Source organism: Sus scrofa, chromosome 1, assembly GCF_000003025.6.
Source record: "Sus scrofa isolate TJ Tabasco breed Duroc chromosome 1, Sscrofa11.1, whole genome shotgun sequence".
NCBI lineage: Eukaryota > Metazoa > Chordata > Mammalia > Artiodactyla > Suidae > Sus > Sus scrofa.
This window is the reverse complement of record NC_010443.5, coordinates 208334316-208359250: the sequence shown is the minus strand read 5'-3', so window position 1 is coordinate 208359250 and position 24935 is coordinate 208334316. Positions and strand designations below refer to the sequence as shown.

General features: G+C 36.7%; 1 protein-coding gene across 10 annotated transcripts in view; it reads right to left on the bottom strand.

Annotated features, from left to right (window-relative positions):
- NFIB (nuclear factor I B) overlaps positions 1–24935 on the bottom strand; it is a 245108-nt gene that overhangs the window by 68254 nt on the left and 151919 nt on the right. For all 10 annotated transcript variants that reach the window (XM_005660096.3, XM_021063648.1, XM_021063654.1 and 7 more), the window contains exon 4: positions 4165–4233. In XM_005660096.3, coding sequence (XP_005660153.1) covers positions 4165–4233 — 69 coding nt within the window. The remainder of the gene's footprint in view (positions 1–4164; positions 4234–24935) is intronic.

Below are 24935 nucleotides of genomic sequence, written 5' to 3'. Positions count from 1 at the left end.
CAAAGGACAATGCCTAAGAACAATTTCTATTTCTTCACTTGTTTTTATCTGGCCTTCAAAAGCTCCAATGAGCATAAGTGTACCCTAGCTTGGGGTGACAAAATTTTAGAGCCCTTGAGATTCGCTCTAAGAACAGAGAGTCTACTTAACCTTTCCCTCTCTCCAAACTGACACCAAGTTGAATATAAAATTCCAAAGGAACAGCTGCATTTCAAGGAATTTTTCTTAGCCAGAATTTTTAATTGAACTTTACTTAAATATCAGGTATGTTGAAACTAACTTAAAATATTTTTAAGGAAAATATGATTAGGAAGAGCATTCTTCATTGCAGAGAAATGATCAAGGAATATACAATGAATATTTCAACCTATTAAAAATTGAATAAATCATAAATGCAAGATTAGTCTCAGCTCTATAATTCTGAAGCATCTGACTTCTGTGAGATTGCTCATATTACATAGTATGCATCAGTCTCATTTTATACAAAAGATATATAAGTATTCGATGTGTAACTATGCCTATGGCTTGAATTCTTTGGACAGTTACAATGTAGCTGCTTGCTGTGGCTTGAGGTACACCAGAGGTTAAAAAAATGCAAGGTAAGAAATCTCACATTCCATGGGACATTGGAAAGCAGAGTATGTGCTAGAAGGAGGCATTTGAGGGGTTCGGTGAAAGTAAGCAATCTATTTGGTTTTCTGCAGCAGTAATGGGTACAATTCAAAGAACTGAGTTTTCATCAGGAAATTTACATGTTATATCATATCAACTATTTGCAATGTATTGAGCTCATGTAATATTTAGGCAAAGATTTGTAGTTTCTGTTTAATAAACATATGGCTTGATAGTCAACACAGATTGCTTGACCATAAACATACTAGGTATAATTTATAGTAAGACAAACATTTAAAATCCTTGGAATTTTTTTTTTAATTTTGTTCCAGAGGATTATTCCAAAGTACCCAGAAAGCATTAAAGACTGTTTGTTAACAAATACTGTATGTTCTCACTTATATGTTCAATCTAAACCAATATAAAACCAAATGCATAGAAAAAAGAGATCAGATTTGTGGTTACCCGAAGTGGGTATTAGGAGAGGGAGAAATGGAGGAAGGTGGTCATAATGAACAGACATCCAGTTATAAAATAAATGGGTATTAAATAGGTATTGGGGATGTAATATACGACATGATGATTACAGTTAACAGTGATGCATGATATATAAGAAATAAATCCTAAGAGTTCTCACCACAAGGAAAAAATATTTTTCTCTTTTTTTTTTTGTATCCATACAAAAGGAAGGATATTATTATTGTGACAATCATTTCCCAATATATGTCAGTCAAGCCATTATGCTAGACACTTAAAATTATACATGTCACAACTATATCTCAATAAAACTGGACAGGGGGTGGGGAGAGAAGGGGGAAAAGATGGAAAACTAAGCTTCAGTCATTGCTTAAGTGAAACAAAACAGAAAACAAAACATAAACACTTTGTCTACAGATTTTTACATGAGTGCTATAAAATTTAGTGTGCATTTTGACACTAGATGGGAGATTAGAGAAATTAGACTAATAATAATAAACATAGCCAAATTGTAAAACAGCACACACACAACTTATCTAATGACAAAGCACATGAGAACAGTAAGTCCCAGGCAGATATCCCTGTTTAAAAGCCTCTGAAAAAACTGACATCAGATGCAAAGATCAGCATTAGCACCTCTCCCAGAGAGAGCAGCAAGAGGCCTGAAGGCTACAAATCATGTTTAAGAGGTTGCCAATATCCTCTTAGAAGCCAGGCTCAGAAGAACCTCAGATTTAGGGGTTAGAGGCCAACTCTTAATCTCTCTTATTGTTCTCCTCACTCCAAAAGCTGATCCTAAATCAACTTTTAAGATGGAGATAATATCATTCAACAGAAAGATCACTATCCTAAAACCGAATAGCTTCATTAGCTAAAGTCAACATACATATTAGAGGGCCATATGACAGCAAAACCCCAGAGCACAAAAACCATTAACATACCATAAACCCTCAAGAAGTCAGAATTTGTGATACACAGCCTAAGGATTGTGCTAAAGTTGATGTTTACTAGCAAACCCTTATTTCATAAACAATGAAGTTCAATTGTGTAAATAAGATTATAATGTGGATATATTAAAACACTTAGAGTAACTTCTCAAGCATTTCAGAGACACCTATTTACATACGGAGTAGAAAATAAACGTTTGTTGAAAAAAATTAACTAATGAAAGAATACACATAATGAATGGACTATTTACATATCAGTAATGTTTGCTATAACAGATAACTTAAAAACCTCTGAGAGACGAACGAGGGAAGAATGAATGATGTATGTTAAATTTACCTCATTTCTCAACAGTTATAGAAAGATATTTTTAATCACGTTTTATGTTTTAAACTCAAATTTCTCAAAATATCTATCTGAGCTTTTAAAGGTTCTCATCTGTAGCTCTCCTTCTAAGGCATCTAGCATGTTGCCTATAATGAGGAATGAATAATATTTTCTGACAGACTCTACTATCCTTCTCATAAGACGAATGAATATATATCATAAAACTTAGAAAAGTATAAATATAAACAAATAATCCCATAACGTCTCATAACTGTAGCAGCATAATCTCTCTGCTAAAGAGGAGCAGGAGGAAAACACACACACACATACACACACGTGTATACACACTCAAATACCCCCTTCCTTACATGATGCCATTAGATGGTAGTAAGTTAAGTCAGGCATGTACCTTTCCAAATTAAAAATCAACATTAAAAAAGTTAAAAGATTGGAGGCCTTTGCAAAACACATATTGATCAGGAAAGACACACAAGGCTCAGTGCCTTAGTCAGTAAGGTAGACAATCAGAATCCCCTTGCCCAGCAAATAAGAATCTTGTACATACTGGGATGCAGGATATTAGGTTTTGCTCTCTTACCCTGCCCTGAGCCAAGAGATCCCTAACAGAAGTCTTTGGGGGCACATGTTTACCCACTGCAGTATTACGTCAGGAAGAGTAAGTTACTTACCACCTTAAATATTCATGTACAGAACTCTCTGAGATGCATATGCTATTTGAACTAGCCACTTCGGAAATCTGATGAACTATTTAAAAAACTACAGTTCAAAAGACATAGTCACATACCAGCTTGGAGAGTACTTCACTGAACACCATGCTAAAGCACTACCTTATATTTGCCCTGAGCAACTCATTCTCATTTGCTCTTTTGGGGTCATCATAATTCTTGTTCGTGACCTCTGAATTTTGACCCAAGTGAAAAATACAACTTAAACAGGGACCAGAGTGCTCCCTACACCACCTGAATAATATCACTCCAAACTGTGACACTCTCAAAATGTCAGATGAAAGATTTCCCTTCAAAGTTACATAAATAAGCTAAATCAGAGAGGAGAGAAAGCAGAAATGAGTTACTCTCTTCAGCATGGTCAATGAGAGAAAAATCTGCATCTTACATAAATTTGTACATACCAGTACTTAAGTAAAATAGTTGATCAAGAAAACCTCCCCCTTGCTTAGTTAGCTGGCCAGGTAAACTTACCCAAGAAAATTTTCATCCAGCCTGCCAAGAATGGGTGTCTCAGGTGAGGTGGCCAGTGAAAACAATTGGACATTGTTCTGAATAACAATGCTTTCTATCTATATCCAACTACAATCTGCAAAGTTAATTTCTGCACCCTTCTACACTCTGCATGTTAGTGTGTATATCCTGTACATCTCCAAGCCCTCACCAAAATGTTAGCAAAATGAAAAAGGCACTTATCTACAGGAAACTTATGTGGGTTATCATAACAACACTGAGTACATTTAATTAATCACACTTCCTTTGATATAAATGACCATCTATGGTCATAGAGAGAACAGTGAATTACATGAATACCAATAGCACAGTGATTAGAACAAACCCCAAATTATTTTTGTCCTACACAAAGTGATGATTTAAATGCAAATATTTTAGAAATTTAGACAAAATATGTTCACTTTCAATTTCATCAAAAGGTTGAAGACCTTAAAAATCAACTTCTCCTAATACACAGTTCTCTTCATACTGTTTTTAAGGTTCAAAATATAAAATATTTTCAATCATACTGTGTAATTAAATAATAAGAGAAGAGTTTACTCACTTCTGGATACCCTCACAAGTTCTGATACATTGAAGACTCCAGATTTTACAAAACTATCCTCAAGGTATCCTGAAAATAAACATCAAGAGGAAAAAGATCAACATAAGCAGGAAGCAAATAAATGATTAAACACTAGAATTTGTTCAAGCGTTTTAAACTAAAGTTTAGAACAAAAACCAAGTATGCTTACAAAGATCTGTAAAAGCAAAACTCTTGTGAATGCAAAGTAAGTCTGTTTAAACCAAAGTTGAAAGTTTAGATGCTAGATAATTTCTAAGGAAAAAAAAATTAACTTTCCAAATGCACAGGGAAATTGGTATGATTTTATTTGCCACAGTCCACGCATAGGAAGTGAAGGTTTGGGGCTCTCAGCTCCATAGCACCTGGTAGACTAAAGTCCACCCATTAAAAAAAAAGAAATAAAGAAAAAGGAAAACCACAACCACAATTAGCACCTTGTTGGAATTACTTCAAAGTCTTGGAACCACTGTGCTCTCACAAATCCTTCCCTGATTAAAGAAAAGGGAGCTTCTGTTACTAGCACTCCCACCCCAGTTCCTGTCACAAATCACACAAAAGCTGAACCTGTACACACAGCAAATACTTTACCCAGACCCATTTCCATGGGCCTCTAATATACCTAACAGATTTCACTGATTCCCCACCCTTATACCATTCCCTGGCACTCTCTTTATTTCAAGAATATTTTTTTTTTCTCCCAAAAGGTGGTGAATTCAGAACTCCAGGAATGCCTGCTGACCTTCTGGAACATCCAGGTTCAGGGTCCACAGTGGTTGTGGCCCCCAGGTCTGGAGCCTGAGTAGGTCAGACATGCTTGGGAGCTGGCCTAGCTATGTCCAGGGCTAGAGGTGGGAATCCCTACACCAGCATGGCCCCAGGTTCTCACCCATGTGGGGGAAGTGGGCAGAGGGTAAGAAGGGAAAGAACACCTTAGGTGGGGTGGATACGGCTACTTTCTGCTGCTCCAGGGAGAGAATAAATGTATGAAAGTCCTCAGAATTAAAATACTGCCAGGACTACATTCCAAGATCTGGCCATTTGATTGGATTTTAAATAAAGTTTTAGGGTTGACCAAGGGATTAGATTCAGCGCAGGGATGTGAGCTATGGGTGGCTTAGCAACATGGAGCACTCAAGTCAAAGAGCTGGGGTTTGACTTCTGATGACAGTATGCCAATGGGGAATCCTGAAATCATCAAAAGTAATAGTAATCCTGGAACATTAGACTCTCTGTGCCTCAGATTTCTCACTTATAAATTAGATAATATAATGACCTATCTTATAGAGTTGTTAGGAATAATAAATGAGATAAAGATATAAAACCCAGAGTAGGCACCGATTGGAGGTTACCCATAAATTAGAATTGGCCCGTGGATCCATCATCCATACACTGGACTATGCACACTGGACTCAGTCAGTCTCAAGTTATTTGTAAATCATCATTTAAAAATTTTATCAGAATGAATGTCATCACACCCCTTTTTAACCATACAGAGCATGAAATGACAGATAAACATTTAATTAGCATATATCTTCACTGTTGTGAACAGAGGAGCTGTGTATGTCTGAACACTGTTTTTTATCCATCCATTCTTCTACCTTCTTTAGAAACAGAATGGAAGAATGAGAAGAAATCCTAGATCTTGGTTGGTGATAAAACTCAGATCTCATATTAAATCACTACTCAGAAAAAAAAAAACCAAAAACATTTCAAGAAGATAACAGCAAAATGTCCCCATTCGATGCACTTCTATTTTAAGAAACACCTACTTCTTGAGCAATTAATTTTTCACCAGATTGAATTCATTTTAGTGATTACCGAGAAACTTCCAGGTGGACAACATTGTACAAAGTGCTAAAAACCATTGGGAGAATAAAGGAAATTGACTCCCTTGTATGGCTGGAGCAAAAGATATTTCAAATTTTCTGAACCACTGCAGGTTATCACTGTATACAAATATTTCTGTTGCTTTTGTGGTTGTTTTAAAGTATAATAAATTATACTTCATATACGATAAATAATATTTTATATATGGCCAATACATTAAATTTGGAGACCTTATTTATCATGAAAACTTAACCAATCAGATAAGATTACTTGTCCTTACCCATCTATGCCCTATAAAGGTCTGCCCTCATAGCTTTCTCTGACCAGAAGGCCTTCTTTCCACTTGCTCGACTCTCAGCCTTCAATGTCCAGCTCAACCACCATCCCCTCCATAATCTGTTCCTCTACCCACCTCCTCCCACCCCTGTGCCAGCTAGAAATAATCTCTTTCCTCTATATTCCCATAGCACCTGGTTTGTACTTACACCACTTGACACGTCCAATTTCCAAGGCAACTGTTTCCGAAACTTTGTGTTTTTTCTTAGTTTGGGAGTGACTGAGTTTTGTTCATCGCTATATCCCCCTTAACAACTAACTCAGTGACTACTTACACAATGACCACTAAAAGCTTTCACAAAAAAACTGAAACATTCAACTTTTTGAAACATGGTTACAAATGAACACTTTAATAATTGTCTAACAATGTAGATATAGATAGCTTAAGAAAGGAGGATAACTATGCCAACCCCCGTTATTTCCTGGAAGTCATCTGCTGAGTTTATTTAGGCTTTGGAGCAGAGTGGGAGAGTATACTGATTACCGTCAGATTCTATCTCTGACTTTGCTGGGCACTAAGGTACAACCTTAAGCATTTAGTACAAAATAACTACAACCGTAGGCATTTAGTACGGAAGTGTTTAAAGAGTTCAAAAATTTCTAGAAGTTGATGACTGAGTGAATAGTGAACATTTCAATATATTTACATAAATTCTATCATGTGTAATATGTGATAACATTTTGGTATAGAGATATTATCTGAAGTTCATTTCTTTATTACTTCAGTGAGTAGCCTGGACTCCATTTGCTTTGTAATCATGCCCTAGTCATGCTCATTAAGCTAGAGAGTGTGGTCCTGTTAGGAGTCAAATCATAAGGGAGAGAAAGGCCACCTCAAGGTAATCCCAGCATGGCAGCCACACACAGACAATGTCTCTCTCATTAAAAAATGAAGGCAGGGAGTTCCCATCGTGGTGCCACAGAAATGAATCAGACCAGGAACCATGAGGTTACGGGTTCAATCCCTGGCCTCACTCAGTGGGTCAAGGATCTGGCGTTGCTGTGAGCTGTGGTGTAGGTCACAGACTCAGCTCGGATCTGGTGTTGCTGTGGCTGCGATGTAGGCGGGCAGCTACAGCTCCAATTGGACCCCTAGCCTGGGAACCTCCATATGCTGTGGGTGTGGCCCTGAAAAGACCAAAAAAAAAAAAAAATGAAGGCAATTCAGGATGTAGTGGGGTACTTTTCCACTCCATACCCTCAGATCCCCAAATTCTAAGGAGTTTAGAGCTATAGGAAAAACTAAAAAAGTTATATGTTACTAAAACTATGAGAGGCACTGTTAATACATTAGAACTGGTGTGGTACCCACTAGCCAAAATGCAACACCATAGGTCCTGCTGGGCTCCACTCCTGCATGGCACATAGTGAGACTTCACCAAAAGGGAGGACTCCTTATTAAGTTTATGCTTGCTGACCATGACCTTACTGGAGTGGGATGGGTGGGAATCTGGCAACTGGGTAGTCTGGGAGAAGCAACTGAAATAGACAGCTGGCCGCTTCATGCATCTTTGCACATGGTACAGACTTTATAATGGACAAGCAGGACCCAAGACGGGCAGGCTAAAGAAAAGAAACAGATGACAGGATGGCACTTGGACAGCTAATGGTGCTTACTCACAAGCATACAAGAGACAGTACTTAAGGACTCTGGCAAAATAACTGGAGAGGATCATGCAGGGGATCAGAAGCTCTGCTGTATGATACAGAGGGTGAGACTCAGCAAAATGCAGGTCTGTAACCTCCAGGCTGCTGGGGCCTTCTAAAAACATGAATGTTGTGTGTTAGGTAGACCACTGTGAATCTAAATAGCTGACACAAAAGCCAAAGATCTTAAAGCAATTGGGAGACGTTCATATAGTAAATTCCCTTCATCTACCAAAGGAAATATGAGCATCTTTGAGACGGAGCAGCTGCTTAATGGTTACAGAGCAATATTACACAACAGCTTACGCCAGGAAGCAAAGAACAACTTAGCATTTATGTGATGCTGTATTTACACTACATGTATGCTTTTTAAAAAATAAAATTGAGTAGGAAATAAAGACTTCTGCAAGCTGAAAATTCTCAAAGGCAATATCAAATTATATTATTTCACTTTTTTATTTTTCTCTAACAAAAGCAATAATAAATCACTACTCAAAAGTTAATATGGTGTTTAACCTCCTTTACAAACAATAACAAATGGACACAATGGCATATCTAACTGTTAATATCTCAAATTATAATCAGCACCATTTGAATGTTAAACAACATTTACACAGAAAATCCAAAGGAAGACTGATAACGCTCATTTTTATGGTCTACTGTGTTCTATTCTTGAAAATTAAAAAAAGCCACAGAAAGCAGTTATTAAATTCATGAAAGCTGTCTTCCAGTATTTGAAGGACTGCTAATGTAGATGGCGGATTAGACTTATTCTGCATAGTTCCAGGAACTGTTTTTTTGGCTCAATAAACAGATTTGTCATCCAATAAGAAAAGTCCTAGAAGGAAAGTGAAACTTGCAAAGGTCATAATAACCAACACTGCCAAGCTACCTCACAGAGATCTTAGAAAGCATTAGTTCACCTGATGCTCACAAAATATCCTCAAGTTGCTACCGTTTGACAGATGAGGAAACTTGTATCTACAGGCATATGGGTTTTCCCAGTACATGTAAAGACCCCCACAGGATCTAAGAATTCTCATTTTGGGCAGGAAATGGGAGAAGAGTACCTTAGAAACCAATTGCAACTCTTAAGATTCTACTTTTTTACATGGCTGTTTTTCTGTTGGTTTTCTTGCATTGCTCATTTGAAAAAAGAAGATACTAGGAGTTCCCTGGTGGCTCACTGATTAATCTGGCATTGTCACTCCTGAGCTCAGGTCACAGCTACAGCATGGGTTCAATCACTGGCCCCGAATTTCCTCATGCTGTGAGTGTGGCCAGAAAAGAAGATGCTAAGCATCTCATAGGCATTTTCCAGCCCTATGATTCCAACTGTTCACTTCCTTCAACTGAGCATTCATGGATACAAAGGTTGAGAAGATAAGATTACTTCATACTAGCTCTTTCTTAATCTTCATATAACCTCAGCTACCATAACCAACGAAATGGTGAATTTCTGGTAGAGATGTTATAAGACTTGGTTCTCTCAGTATTTCAATTTATCTGAACTGTCCCTGGTTAAGGACAGAAACTGTGGTTATAAAAGATATACTAATCATTGCAAAAATAATGATTCTCTGCACAGAGACTGAACCTAAGCCTATTAGTAAGGACAACATTTTCATAGTAATTAGAATTAAGTTTGTCCTTCAATAAGAAATGTATATCCCTGATGATGATTTAAAGGATCTGGCAAGTTTTCTGAATTTAACATACTCTGATAGTATGATATTAACATATTATTTATGTTTTTTAGTACTTCCTTCTAGTTCATTAAACTTTTTCTAATATATAGGTATACATATAAATATGCATTTTATAAAATTGCTATCAAATTTAAATAAATTTGTACCCTGCGTTTTTCTAATTAATAATGTATCTTTAGATTAGTTTTTTTAAAAGGATGTTTTTAATGCCTGTACCATATTACACTGCCTGGATGTATCATACTTTATTTGACCATTCTCCTATTGTTTGACACTTTAGGTTATTTCCCATTTAAAAAAAAATATTATAAACAGCACTACCATTAACATCCTTGTACACAAATCTCTGTCAGCAATTCTTATGATTTCCTTAGGCTGGAGTTCCCAGAAGTAGAATTACTGGGTCAAAGGACATAAACCCTTCTAATAGCTCTCGGTTAAAAAAAAACTGTCAAGCTGCTTTCCATAAAGGTTTTTGCCAATTTTTATTCCCTCGGGCAGGTCGCAAGCATGTCCATGTCACCACCCTGCTGCCAGAATTACATATTAGTCATATTAATGGGATTTGTTTTAATTGTGGCAAGTTAATAGGGAAAAGATAGCATTACAGTAATGTTATAATTTTCATTGATTGAATTATAATAAGGTTAGATTTTTCAGATACATATGCATTATTTCTTAGGAGAGCATTTAAAAATATGTAAACCAGGAATAGGGCTAGCAGGGATATTTTATTCCTAATATTAATGGGATTACTTCTAGAGTTTAACAGTTAATGATAATTCTGGCTATTAATTGTTGATTGTTTCTTTTTGCTCATTATTTGACATATTCACTTATTCCTAGTTTACTCAGAGTTTTTAAAAAGTTTTCCTATCAGAATGGTTATTGAATATTATTTAAATGCTTTTTAGGGGGATATTGCAGAAATTACCTTCTTTTCAAAAGTCTTGTAACACTTATTGTTGTTATGTATTACTGAATTCTTAGATTAAGTTATTTCTATTGGTCCATGGAAGATGGTTCTTTTACTTCACTGTTGAACTGATTTACTAACAGTTTCTCCCAAATTCTCTATACATAGTTGTGATACTTTTATGGAAATTTTTGTATTTAATTTGTCAAGTTTTCATACCAGGATTACATGCTTGCTTCATAAAATGGTTTGGATGACAGTCATTTTTATTTATGAAAAAAAAAAAAGAGAAGTCGAAAGTCTGGAAAAATGCACTATAAAATCATCTTCCAAGAATCTGTTTCAGAGAAGATTCTTAGAGAACTGAGTCTTTCATGAAATTTATTCTACTCCTTATTTTCTGATCTTAAAACAATTTATTATGTACTTTTAAGAAAATCAGCAATTCTTTCAGATTGTTAAAATTTCTTAGTACAGACATTTTATGGATTACTAAGTGGGCTATGTTTATTTTTACAGTAAAGTTATGCTGAAATTATAGTAAAATTATAATATTAATATGTTAAAATACACTATAATTAACAGAATTATATTAAATTACATTAAACAATAGTAAAAAATAAGTTCTGCCATTAACTATGTAAACTTAAGGGAAATTAAGCAACACTTCTAAGTCTCTCATTTCTCTTCTCTAAAATACAAATAACAATCATAGTATTGATAAAAGCATAGTTATTTTCAAGTAATAATAAGAGAGATATTTTATTTTAAGAGCAGGAAAATGGAAGGTAAAACTTCCAAATTAATAGAAAGAAAAAAATACAATGACTATGAATTTAATCAAGATAACCAAAATAAGGATGTGAGGTGCAAAAATAAATAATTGATATAAAGTAAAATAGGAGGAATAGTATCCAGTAACTATATCTATCACAACAACAAATGTAAGTGAACTGAATTATCCCATAAAGAGAATGTTAGATTGACTCAGTCAAACAAAATCTAGCCATTGTAAGGAACATACTTAAGACAAAACAAGAAAAAAAAAAGTTGGAAATAAAATGGTAGGCAGAGAAGACTCAAACAAAAAGATGGCCTTGCCCATTAGCCGCGGTTAAGATGGAATTTAAGATGAATTGCAATAAACAGGATGAAAAACATCATGAATGAATAACATGCACAATTAATGAAGAAGATAAATCCTAAATCCCACATGCACCAAACAATATTGTGGAGAAATGCCTAAACCAAATATAAGAAACTTCATAAAAGTATAATTATAGTTATAATTTTGAGTGCATCTCTTTTAGATCTGAACATGACTATTACATGAAGGCTGACTTGATATGATTCAAAAAACACTATATTTTGTAGGTATAACCATAGAAACCATCAAAACTGATCATGCCCTGACCAAAAATAGAACTAACAAATTCTTAAAAGCACAGAGTTTTCCAGGTCATTCTCTCATCTTTGGCAAATAAAACTGAAGGTTAAAAAAAAAAAACTGACAAAAATCTTCTGAACTACATGAAAATTAAGAAAATAAGCCATGAATCAAACAGAAAATCAAAAGAAAAACTGTAAACTATTTAGAAAGCAATCATAAGAAAAAGGGAAATTATTACCATAAGAGGAAAAAATATCAAAACAATCTAAGGAAAAGTAAAAAAGGGAGTTTAAGATAAAACTTAAAATTAATAATATAGAAAAAAGAGGAATATCTGAAACAATAAAAGGAAAGAAGATTCTCTAAAAGGACAAGCAAAATGGAAAAATCATTTGCAAGTCTCATTAGGAAAAAAAGGTAAAAGTAAGAAAAAGAATAGAAGGAAGACACACCAACAGAGGCCAAATGCATTAAAAGAATTAAGAGAGATTAACATACGCAGCTTACTGACCATAACTTTGAAAACTTAAATGGGTAACTACTTACCAAAATAAAAGTAACCAAAATAGAGCAAAGTAGACCCTGAATAGACCAATTACCAAGTGCAGTGGTCCCCAAAATTTGATGATCATTGGAACCACCTGGAGTTCTTGAAAAACAATGTATACTTGCCTTTCACTCCCAGCTATCTGGTTTAGTTGGTATAGATGATACCCAGACATGAGCATGTTCTAAAAGTTTCCCGTGTGATTCCAATGTGCAGCAAAGTCTGGGAACCACCAAGCTAGCCTTTTGCTATACAAAATGTGGTCCCAGAATCAAGAGCATTGGCATAAACTTGAGAGCTTATAAAACATGCAGAGGCTCAGGCTTCACCAAGACCCTTGAAATCAGAATCGGAAGCTTAACAAGTTCTGCAGGTCATTCACATGCACTTTAAAATTTGAAAACACCAGAAAAGCTTAAAAGGTATTTTTAAAATTATCTTTAAAAATGGCACTAGGTACAGATGGGTGCACAGCTGGATTTTATGTATCCTTTACCTAGCCTTCAAATCTCAGTGCTATTTTTACCCTCCCTGCCTATAGAAAATGATGACAGGTTACTTTATGAAGAAGATTCTCTCATAAGCCTTTATTAGGCCAGCAAACCTTAAATAACTGAACTTGCATGATCCCTCATCAAAACAAAGCAAGCAAATAACTAAAAAGATCAAGTGCACATATAAACGCAGCTTCAAGAATTCTAAATAAAATTGAATATATTCAATTTATATATTCAAACTAACTGTAACGATGTTACCTAAAGAAAAATACACTATTATCATGAGGGTTTATTCCAGGAATGAGTACAGTTCACAATCAGAAAGCCTGTCAATATGATAGAGGGAGTTCGCATTGTGGCTCAGCAGGTTAAGAACCTGGCATAGTGTCTGTGAGGATGTGGGTTCAATCCCTGGCCTCACTCAATGTGTTAAGGATCTGATGTTGCCGCAAGCTGCAGCATAGGTTGCAGGTAAGGCTCAGATCCTGCATTGCTGTGGCTGTGACTTAGGTCTGCAGCTGCAGCCCCTAGTCTGAAGCCATGAAAAAAAGAAAAGAAAAGAAAAGAAAAGAAAAGAAAATCTATCAATATGATAGAGAAAAACAAACTAACAAACAATCAAAAAACACAACACATGACCATATTAATTGAGGCTGAAAAACTTGTACTTGACAGCAAGACGAAAAGCAGGCTTCCTTAACAAATCTAAAACCAAAACAGAGATTAAAGCAAACAATAGTCTTTATCAAAACTCAAAACAAAGTATCCTGAAAGGAGAAAATTAGTCTGCCATTTCTATTTACCTAACCTCTTCAAGTTTTCTCCTCCTTTCAGTTCTTAAAAATGTAATCTGTAGCAGTTCCCACCATGGCTCAGAGGAAACAAATCTGATTAGTATCCATGAAGACACAGTTTCTATCCCTGGCCATGCTCAGTGGGTTAAGGATCCAGTGTTGCTGTGAGCTGTGGTGTAGGTCACAGATGCGGCTTAGATAGGCTTTGCTATGGCTGTGGCATAGGCCAGAGGCTATGGCTCTGATTCAACCCCTACCCCTAGCTTGGGAACTCCCATATGCCACGGTGCAGCCCTAAAAAGACAAAAAAAAAAAAAAAAAAAAAAGTAGTCTCTAAATAAGCCAGGCACCAAAAAAAAAAAAAAAACCAATATTGAATGAGTTAACTTCAATGGGGTATCCAGAGCAGTCAAACTCATAGAAACAAAGGTTGCCAGGATCTGGGAGGAGGGGAAGCAGGGAATTGTTACTTAATCAGTACAGAGTTAACAGTTTTGCAAGATGAAGAAGTTCTAGAGATTGGCTGTGCAACAAAGTAAATAAACTTAATGCTACTGAACTATATACCTAAAGATGATTAAGATAGTAAAATTTGTTATATGTATTTTACCACAACTTTAAAAAAAAAAAAAAAAAAAAACCCATGATCTGGAATTTGGGACCCAGATAATTGTTACTAAATTTGTGTGTGTGTGTGTGTGTGTGTAAATTTAATTCCTATATATATTCAATAACTACTTTTTACATTGGAATTTATGTTTATAATCTTATTTTCAATAATTACTTAGGCATAACTTTCTGTTTAATTACTATTCTCATAATCTGTTTATAGCTATAGCTATATTTATAACTATCAGTATATATTTGAAGACTTTCCTCTTCCTAATTTATTTTTTAAATTTTGGTATATCACTTTGTCAATTGGAACAGGCTCTCAAGTAAAATTTTTACAAGGAAAATGAGGGACTCTAATTTTTGAGACCACAAATAATAAAGAATAATAAAGAATATGTTTCTATAGCCTTTGACTAGAGATGAAACTCCTTGAATATTGAAAAAAAAAAAAAAGAGGGAGAGAGAGGGGTAATTGTTTTTCGTCCAGATGATTGCAAGATTCTCCTTTTTATCCATAAAATACAAAAGTGCTAACAGGATATATTTAGATACTATTACTATCGGCTGGATATATTTATTAGCCCTTTTGATCTGCATGTTTAGATAATTTTTAGCTTGTAAAAGTATTATTTGTCCTTGATTCTATTTCTTCCCTAAGTGTTCTGATTTCTCACCAAGAATACCTAAATTAATGCTCAATTTTCTCTTTTCTCCTCATAAACTTTTTCTCACCATTTTAGTTTCTTTGCTCTTTTCCTCTGCTTTTGGAGCAAATATCTCAAGTTTTTCCTCTACAGCAGTGATTATTTCCACAATATCTAGTTCTGTCTCATTCTTCCAATCCAGATTTCAACTGTAAGAAACTGTATCTTTTAGTTTTCTTGCTAATTTATCCATAGGGTACTCTCTGTTCATTGAATCTATTCTCTTATCTGTTCATTTTTCATATAAGGCTCTTTTTCTAAGTAAACAATTTTTTTTTCTCTGAAATTTTCTTCTAGTTCTTCATTTTCAAAGACATGTTCTTCTGGATTTCTTTTTCTTTTTCTTTTTCTTTTTTTTTTTTTTTTTGTCTTTTTTGCCATTTCTTGTGCCGCTCCCATGGCACATGGAGGTTTCCAGGCTAGGGGTCCAATCGGAGCTGTAACCACTGGCCTACACCAGAACCACAGCAACGTGGGATCCGAGCTGTGCCTGCAATCCACACCACAGCTCACAGCAATGCTGGATCCTTAATCCACTGAGCAAGGCCAGGGATCCAACCTGCAACCTCATGGTTCCTAGTCAGATTCGTTAACCACTGAGCCACGATGGGAACTCCTGTTCTCCTGGATCTTAATGATAGATCCTTTCTCTTCTTCAGGATTTTCTCACCAAGGGCAAGGTTGGTTGTTTTCTTTTTATTTACAGGGTAGGCTATCCAAATTTTGGGTTTGGCGTCAAAAAAGCATATGGCTTTTTAGGTTAAGACTGAGGGCTCTAGAATTGATATAATTGGTTCTGAATTCTTCTTTCATCATTTATTGGCTGGATAACTTTGATTAAATCATTAAATATAAATAAAGAATAATAATAACCATAATAATGATGACATTAATAAAATAGTGGCTGTCATTTATTGTCATATGCCAAGCTCTGCGCTATGCCCTTTAAATTCTATCTCAGTTCAATTTCCAGACTCACTCCTTTTTGTATCAATGGCTCTGAATAAATACTCAAATTCTCTAACCTCCCAATTTCCACTTGTAAAATGGGAAAAAGAAGAGTAATAGCGAACTCATAGATTTGAGATGATGATTAAATAAGAAAATGCACATGAAGTGCTTGGAGTTCAATAAATGCTTATTGTTAATGGTAGTAGCTGAGGTGCTAGTAACAGTATTAGTCAAAGTTTCAGTTCTAATACGTTTCCAATGACTGCTGGTCCTTCATCTAATGAACCTCTATCATAAAGCGGTGGGCTCTTTTCACCTCACCCCTAGATATGTAAGCTCCTACCAAATAGTACATGAAAACCCTTTCTGTAATGCATGGTTCTGGAGGGACAAATGGGACCAAGTTTACAAAAGGGGCCTTGTCTGTGGTGCTAAGGATTTAAACCCTAGCCTAGAGTGGAGAAATTTTAAAGGATCCTACGAGGATGTGAAATCAGACTGGTAGAAAATTCTTCTGTACTCTTCATGTCCTCTCTATACCCCATTTTTCAACCCTGCTCTTCTCTGGGGTTATAACCTTTAAACTGATACTGAAAAATCCCTGAACCGAGGGGACGGGAAGGGGACTGACTCAAAGTTAAATGTCTACAGTTTCTCAAGGAACCAACACTGCCACCTCCCATGAAATAAAAGACAGGAAAAGCACCACATTTTATATTCAATTTAACTACAGTGGTCATATAGTTATGGAGTAATCCTCCAAGATTCTAGCAGGAGGTTCTCTGTCAGTCTGCATTTTAATGTACTTAGAAAAAAACTTCTCAAGGTTTTAAACATCCTCATGGGAGTTTTAGTGAAGAGTTGGGAGAATCTGAATGAGAAGTTAAACCAGAAAGGTAGACATTATATTAGATAGCTAATGACAATAGTTTTGCTATATGCTGGAAAAGACCTAGCCTTAAATCTCACTATTCTTAGTCAAAATTCTAGCAGCCTTTTTTGTTTGTTTGTAGAATTTGACAAGCTGATTCTATTTATATGAAAGTACAAAAGACCTAAAATTATTTTTAAAACTTTATTGTAAACAATAAATCAAGAAGACACGTTGGATTTGGCAAAAGATAAATATATAGATTAATAAGATGGACCAGAAATATATACATAAATATATGATTATGGATATAGAGAAATCAAGAAGACACGTTGGATTTGGCAAGAGATAGATATATAGATTAATAAGATGGACCAGAAATATATACATAAATATATGGTTATGGATATTTGATAAGCATTTATCCTCTTCATATATATGTGTGTGTATAGGCAGGATAAATATACATTATACATAATAGGTAGATACACCACTTATTGTATGTCAATTACACTTTAATAAAGTAAGAAAATAAATAACTCCCTGGTCTCCAAATTTTTAGAAAATAACAGTATTTCTACAGCACAAAAAGAATCACAAGTGAATATAAAATATTCAACAAAATCAGGAAAAATTTTGAAGCTAATGACTCCCTTTAGTCATGCAGTTTTTGCAAATTCCAGAAAGCTATCTTCCCTGTTTCCACAGTCATGATCATGTAAACTTTAGCAACAGCTTGGTACCCTCACTAAACAAAAGCATAAAGGTAGCAAACAAGCCTTCTCTACAGTTCAGCAGATTGGGAGAAGGAAACTGGATCCATCTGAGACTGGTATTCTGAATCCACAATTATATTGAACACTACAATTCTCAGTCTGATATGTCCCTACAAAATTCAATGTCAGATCACACTACACAGGGTAGGAGTTCAGAAAAACTCCCAGGCATGTCCAGGACATGGTGTACCTACAGAGCAGAAGAAGCCCACTGTAACAATCCCTATGAAGCATCCTGCTTTTCCTGGTCAGGTCAGGTTCTGGAGATGGGGATATCACCTCAAGAACAAGTTTCCATTTTATTTAGCTTATTGTGGGTCTAAGCCTCTATTTCAGAAGTCTTGAACACAGCTTATCACTGTCTCTGGCCAGGCATTGCCTAAACACTGGGTTTACAAATGGAATTAGACAAGCCTCACCAGAAGGTGTTCAAAATCCCCTAGGTGAAATGGACAAATAAGCTGTGATATAGGTGTCATTACTGTAAAGCTGTACTGTAGAGAGGGTCTGGAGAAGTATCGCTGATCAGGTATCAAGGGAGAACATTCTAGGCAGAAAAACAGCACAGACAAAGAAAAGAAGCGGCACAAGGCTAAGGCTCAGGCTGGATGCAAGGTCCATGTAGGTGGTGGAAGGAAAAGCAGAGAAGTCACAAACACTGCAATAGATGTCACATAAAGCTCAGGCTTGGCCTAAAGTGGGAACATTTGACCCAGGCAAGAAGGGGAATGAAATCATCAGACTGGCTCCTTATGGAGGCACCAGGAACCTACATAAAGGATATATCACAGGGATTAAGACCCAAGGCAAAAAAATCAGTTACAGAGGTTAGGAAAATTATATAAATAATCTAGGTGCTCCAGATAAAGGACAGAATGTCAATATTTTTTTAAATAACACATTAAGATTCAGCACTAAAAAAAAAACATTTTGCCAGGAGTTCCCCTTGCAGCTCAGTGGCAAGAAATCTGACCAGTATCCATGAGGGTGTGGGTTTGATCACTGGCCCCATTCAGTAGGTTAAGGATCTGGCATTGTGTGAGCTGCAGTGTAGGTCACAGATGCAGCTTGGATCTGGCGTGGCTGTGGCTGTGGTATAGGCTGACAGCTGCAGCTCTGATTCAACCCCTAGCCTGGGAACTTCCATATATCACAGGTCTCCATATATCACAGGTCCAGCCCTAAAAAGGCAAAAAAAAAAAAACACTGCCTTCCTAATCTGTGAGGAGTAAGCCTATTAGTGGCTTTTCCTCATTTCTCTGCTTGTCTTTCCATGTGCACTCTCAAACACTCATGGAAAGTCACTCCATTGTTCACCAGTCAACATTACATAAAGCAGTATAATTCATACGGATTATTTCTGGATATCAACAAGGACAGATTCAGTATAAAATAGCAGAATGCTTGATGATGTCCTAATGAAGAGGATTGTCTTCTATTCCTTTCTTACTTATTTAGAAAACACTGTTCAGCCTGAAAGAAGTTCAGTTCAGAAAATGACTGCCATCCAAAACACTACATGTTGAAAGTAAAAATCCGCTACATTTTAAAATGTGCCACAAAATAAACAACAGAGCCAGTATCTTATAATATGTCTTGTCACTTGTCATTGGTACCTGCCAAGGGCCTACGTACCTGACCAGAGGAAGGGACTCCACTAAGACACAATGACACAATGTTATGCAGAGAAATGTATGTGCATACTTATACCACTTCCCATGTGACTTCCTTCTGCCAGGCTCCCTGGAGCCTCCTCTGTGATCTACCAAGGTCTCCAGCCCCAGGTTACAACCCTCTTAAATCTCTAAGTTAAGTCTTAAGTTGTGGACCCTTTTCTTCTGATGGCTCATAAGCACTTAAAAAAAAATACACAACCATGGCTCCATTGAAATATAATTCACACATCCTTTTAAAGTGTACAATTCACTGATTTGCAATATATTCAGAGAGTTGAACATTTTACTCCAGATTATTTTCATCACCTTGCAGCACTATTTACAATAGCCAAGACATAGATGCAACCTAAATATCCATAGACAGAGAAATGGATAAAGATGTGCTATATCTATGCAATGGAATATTACTCAGCCATAAAAAGAATGAAATTCTGCCATTTGTAGCAATATGGATGGACCAAGAGATTATCATACTAAGTAAAGTTAGAGACAGTGAAAGACATATCATATATCACTTATACATGAAATCTTAAAAAAAAAGGATACAAATAAACTTATTTGCAGAACAGGAACAAGCAAACAGACTTTGAAAAAGTTATGGTAAAGAAAGAAGACAGGAGTTCCCATCATGGCACAGTGGTTAATGAATCCGACTAGGAACCATGAGGTTGGGGGTTCGGTCCCTGCCCTTGCTCAGTGGGTTAACGATCCGGCATTGCCGTGAGCTGTGGTGTAGGTTGCAGACGCGGCTCAGATCCAGAGTTGCTGTGACTCTGGTGTAGGCCGGTGGCTACAGCTCCGATTCGACCCCTAGCTTGGGAACCTCCATATGCCGCAGGAGCGGCCCAAGAAATAGCAAAAAGCCAAAAAAAAAAAAAAAAAAGAAAGAAGAGAGATGGGGGAGAGGGGAGATGGACTGGGGGTTGGGGACTGGCATATGCACACTGAGGTATATGGAATGATTGGCCAACAGTGACCTGCTGTATAGCACAAGGAACTTTACCCAAAATTCTGTAAGGATCTATGTGAGAAAAGAATCTGAAAGAGAATGGATGTGTGTACATGTATGACTGAATTACTTTGTTTTGTAGCAGAAATTACCACATCACTGTAAATCAACTATAATTCAATAAAACTTTAAACAATGAGAAAATTTTTTCACTAAGAAACTCCATACCCATTAGCAATCAAGGTAGTGTGCCTATTTCCCCAAATACCTCCAAACACCTGTCTTCAGGTGTTTGCCTACTCCAGACACATTGTATCAATGGAACGACACAATGTACAGATTTTAAAAACACATCATGTCATTGTTTGTTTCATGTCATTAACAAGTGCACATGATGATTTTAATGGCGATAAGATTAAATCTGAAAGTCAAGTGGTTTTCCTGTGTTATTCCTCCTAAAGGCCTTGGGAAATGAATACACTCAGGTACGGAATAGAGGTGGGGAAGGGGATATCTCTACTGGAATCAAGAATTAGAAATACTTCAGTGCACACAGGAGAGTGTCGCCGGTTCTACCATGTAAAATAAAATTAAAGAGTCCAAGGTCTCTGAAGACCAGCATACAAACCAATAGACCCCAAAGGATTTATAACAACTCTGAACATGCAAAATCTGACTTTTTTTCTTAAATTCTCTGACTATTAATATTATTATGTAAAATCCAACAAGAGTCAAATTACCACGCAAACGTACTTGCTTAAATGACCTGATACCTTGATATTTTTTTTTCTTTTTAGGGCTGCACCTGCAGCATATGGAAGTTCCCAGGCTAGGGGTTGAATCAGAGCTGCAGCTGCATCTTATGCTACATACAGCATGTGGCAATGCCAGATCCTTAATCCACTGAATGCCAGGGATCAAAGCCACATCCTCATGGATACTACTTGGGTTCTTAACCCCCAAGCCACAATGAGAACTCCTTGATAATTTTTTTTTATAGTTACAGGAAAAGAAAAAGGTTTTAGTTGATTTATTTAATAACTTTAAATCATATTCTTCAATCCTATGAGGTGGAAACAGATTAAAATCTAAGTAGCTAGATACATATATATTCTTAGTATTTTTTTCTGCTTGCAATATATAGAATTGATCCTCCTCTCCAAGCATGATATGCAAGCTGGGGTCCCGTGGGTGCTTTTGTACAGGACAATACATCCAGCAAGCTTAGCTTCTGCAGAGTTCAGTGATTTTTAACTGGCCTGGAGCAAGTCCACTCTCTTCTGTGATACAGAACAATTTCAGCTTTCCAGCTGTGAGGAGGAAAATGCTTTGCATTATTAAATTGTAGCCATATGCTGCAAAAGCCAACCTTGTAAATATGGAGAGGGAAAAGAATTTAAATTGGGAAGGAACTTCAGATGGAGGCAGTTATTGTAAAAGGAACCTGAGATACTTGAGTGAAAGAGCAATCACAAAAGTGCTCAGAGTTGTGGGTATAGTCACAACCTAACCCAGGCTAGTTATGAGGGAGACTTCTTTTCGAATGGGGACTCGAATCCTCCCTGTGGGGGACCTAGACACTTAACAAAGAAAGAGAAATATGTGATTGTGACACCTTTCAAAATTTAACAAACTGCCGCCTATTTAGGTGCAAGGCCTCTTGAAAGTTTTCTGGAACCAGGTACGGTATAAATTAAGTGCCGACATCAATAAATTAAATTTCCGCTTGGACTCTGCGTTACCTTATGATGATATCATTTCATGTACCACAAGATTATGCACTGCAATTATAACGCTAGAAAACTGGCAAAGCAAAAGCCTGATAACTAACTATAGACCCAAGAACTAGTCCTTTCTCTCAGAGCTTTGTGAAAGGAGAGTATTTACTAGGTTTAAATTACACTTGTGACTGTGTGCCAAGAGGGTCCCTGACCTATACAAAGGAAAAGCATGTGAACCTCATGAGAAGAGGGAAAAGAAAGCAATAGGGAGGCTACTGAGCTCTGGCAACTGCAACATCCTGGCATAGAGGAAACCCTCTCTTTTGTCAGTGCTCTGATCCCACAGCCTCAGAAACTCTGCTGACATCTCTCCCCAAGCTCATTCCTAGGGCGACAAGATTCCCCTCCATCATCTCCTTCCCCCACCCCCACCCCTGTCCCAGCAGCCACAGCTCTTACAACTGCCCCCAGGGACTCAAGTGCAGTGTTCACAGTGAATGCCAGGAAACCCAGACTTGTCCTGCTAAATCATCTCAATACAAACATGTCTCCTTTCTTTCACTCCATGGCAGAGTAGACTCACAAACACTGAGGCCAAGTCGAGAGAAGCCAAACTTTTTTTCACAAGGCAATGTACCACAATAAACTGTATTATCTCTCGGGGGCAGAGGAGGGGAGACAAGGAGTATGGTACCAATAATGCAGTGAGGTTACTACTGACTTGGATCATAAAAACAACATGGGTTTTGACCCATGGAAGAAAATGAATTTTAACCATATTTGCCAATAACAAATTGGGACCTTGGGCAAATCACTTCATCTTTTTGCCCTGTTTTCCAAAGTAAAGAGGTTAAGTTGGTCTAGCCCAGGATATGTACCAACAACCTATATTTTCTTGAGTACTATTTCGGAAAGTGCCTCAAGCAAAATACATTTTTAAGATACTGGATTACAGTAGTAAGTTACTCAATAAAAAATTTAACTGTCTAGTAGGGAGGTTAAAATAAACAAATATAGGAGTTCCCTTTGTGGTGGTGTGGAAAAGAATCTGATTAGCATCCATGAGGATACAGGTTCGATCCCTGGCCTCATCCAGTGGGTTAAGGATCCAGTGTTGCTGTGAGCTGTGGTGTAGTTAGCAGACGGGACTCAGATGCCAAGTTGCTGTGGCTGTGATGTAGGCCGGCAGCTGTTGCTCTGATTCGACCCCTAGCCTAGGAACTTCCATATGCTGTAGGTGCAGCCATAAAAAGCTATATATATATAACATAAAACAACAATAATAATACAGGTGGAGAGGTCCAACTCCATCTGTGAGAATCTGTTAAGATGCATGGAATCATCTGTACATTAATGATGAACAAGAGGTTCACCAGTCCTGGCAAAGGAAAGAGCATATCACATGGATGAAAGGGAAAGGAAAGGGACCTGGTATCCCTGGTATCTGATATTGAACAGCATTTAAAGTTATGGCAGAGAATATGAGTATATAAGGAGCAAAGAGTCAGGAATTTTTAAGAAAGTCAGATTTGGGTTTTACAGAGTGTATTCCTACATGAACTTAAAGAAAGAAAGAGTAAGGAGAGAAAAGAGGCATTTACAAGGTTTTGGCACCATGTAAAGCGAAAAATAAGGGGAGAACCCAAATAAGAGGAATGAGAACTGAGGTGGAGTGGCTTCAAGAAAGCTCAGAAAGGAGACAATGAATAAATACATGCAGGATGAGAAAGCGGGCTCCTGAGAAAGCTCTTATGAACTACTCTAGCCAAGGGTGTCCAAGGAGAGTCTGGTAGCCTCAAAGAGATAATGTTTGGTAGAAAAGAAAAAAGAACTGAATTTTGGAGTTGATACCCATGGGACATACAGGGAAACATGTTCAAAAAGTAACTGGGCACATGAAATGTTAGGAAAGAGATGGGTTCCAAAGGTATATATCCGGGAATAACAAAAGGTAAATGAACTTAAAAGTCACAGGAGGGACTGAAAAACATAGAGGACTAAAGACAGAAATCTGGTTAATAAGCAACTAAAAGAAAACATTATGGTTCCTGGATTACCAGGAAAGGGCCCTGTTTTCAAAAGCACAGGCAACAAAAGCAAAAATAAACAAGTGGGACTAAATCAAACTAAAAGACTTCTGCATAGCAAAGGAAACAATCAGCAGAGTGAAATGGCAACCTATGGAATGTGAGAAAATAGCTGCAAACCATAAATCTGATAAGGGATTAATCTCCAAAATATACAAGGAACTCCTACAACATAATAGCAAAACAAAAACAAAACAAAGACAGCCAAGAACCTAGTTTAAAATGGGCTAAGGCCTTGATAGATTTTTCCTCAAAGAAGATATGCAAATGGCCAATCAGCATATTAAAAAAGTTTAACATTAGTAATCATCAGGAAATGCACATCAAAATCCAAATGCTATATCACTTCACACTTGTCAGGATGGCCTATTGCCAAAAAAAGAAAAGATGGTAACTGCTATAGAGGAATGCAGAGAAACTGAACTTCTTGTAAGCTGTTGTTAGAAATGCAAAATGGTTCAACTACTGTGAAAAACAGTACAGGTGCACCTCGGGGGGGGGGGGGGGGGACAAAACAACTACCATCTGATCCAGCAGTCCCACTTCTAGGTATGAATCTAAAAGAACTAAAAATCAGGTTATCAAAGAGATAACTGCAGGTCCATGTACACTGCAGCTCTATTCAAAATAGCCAAATGTGGAAATAACCTACATGTCCATCCGTAGATAAAATGACAAAGAAAATATGGTATATCCTTAACAATAAAATATTGTCTAGCTTTTTTTTAAAAAAGGAA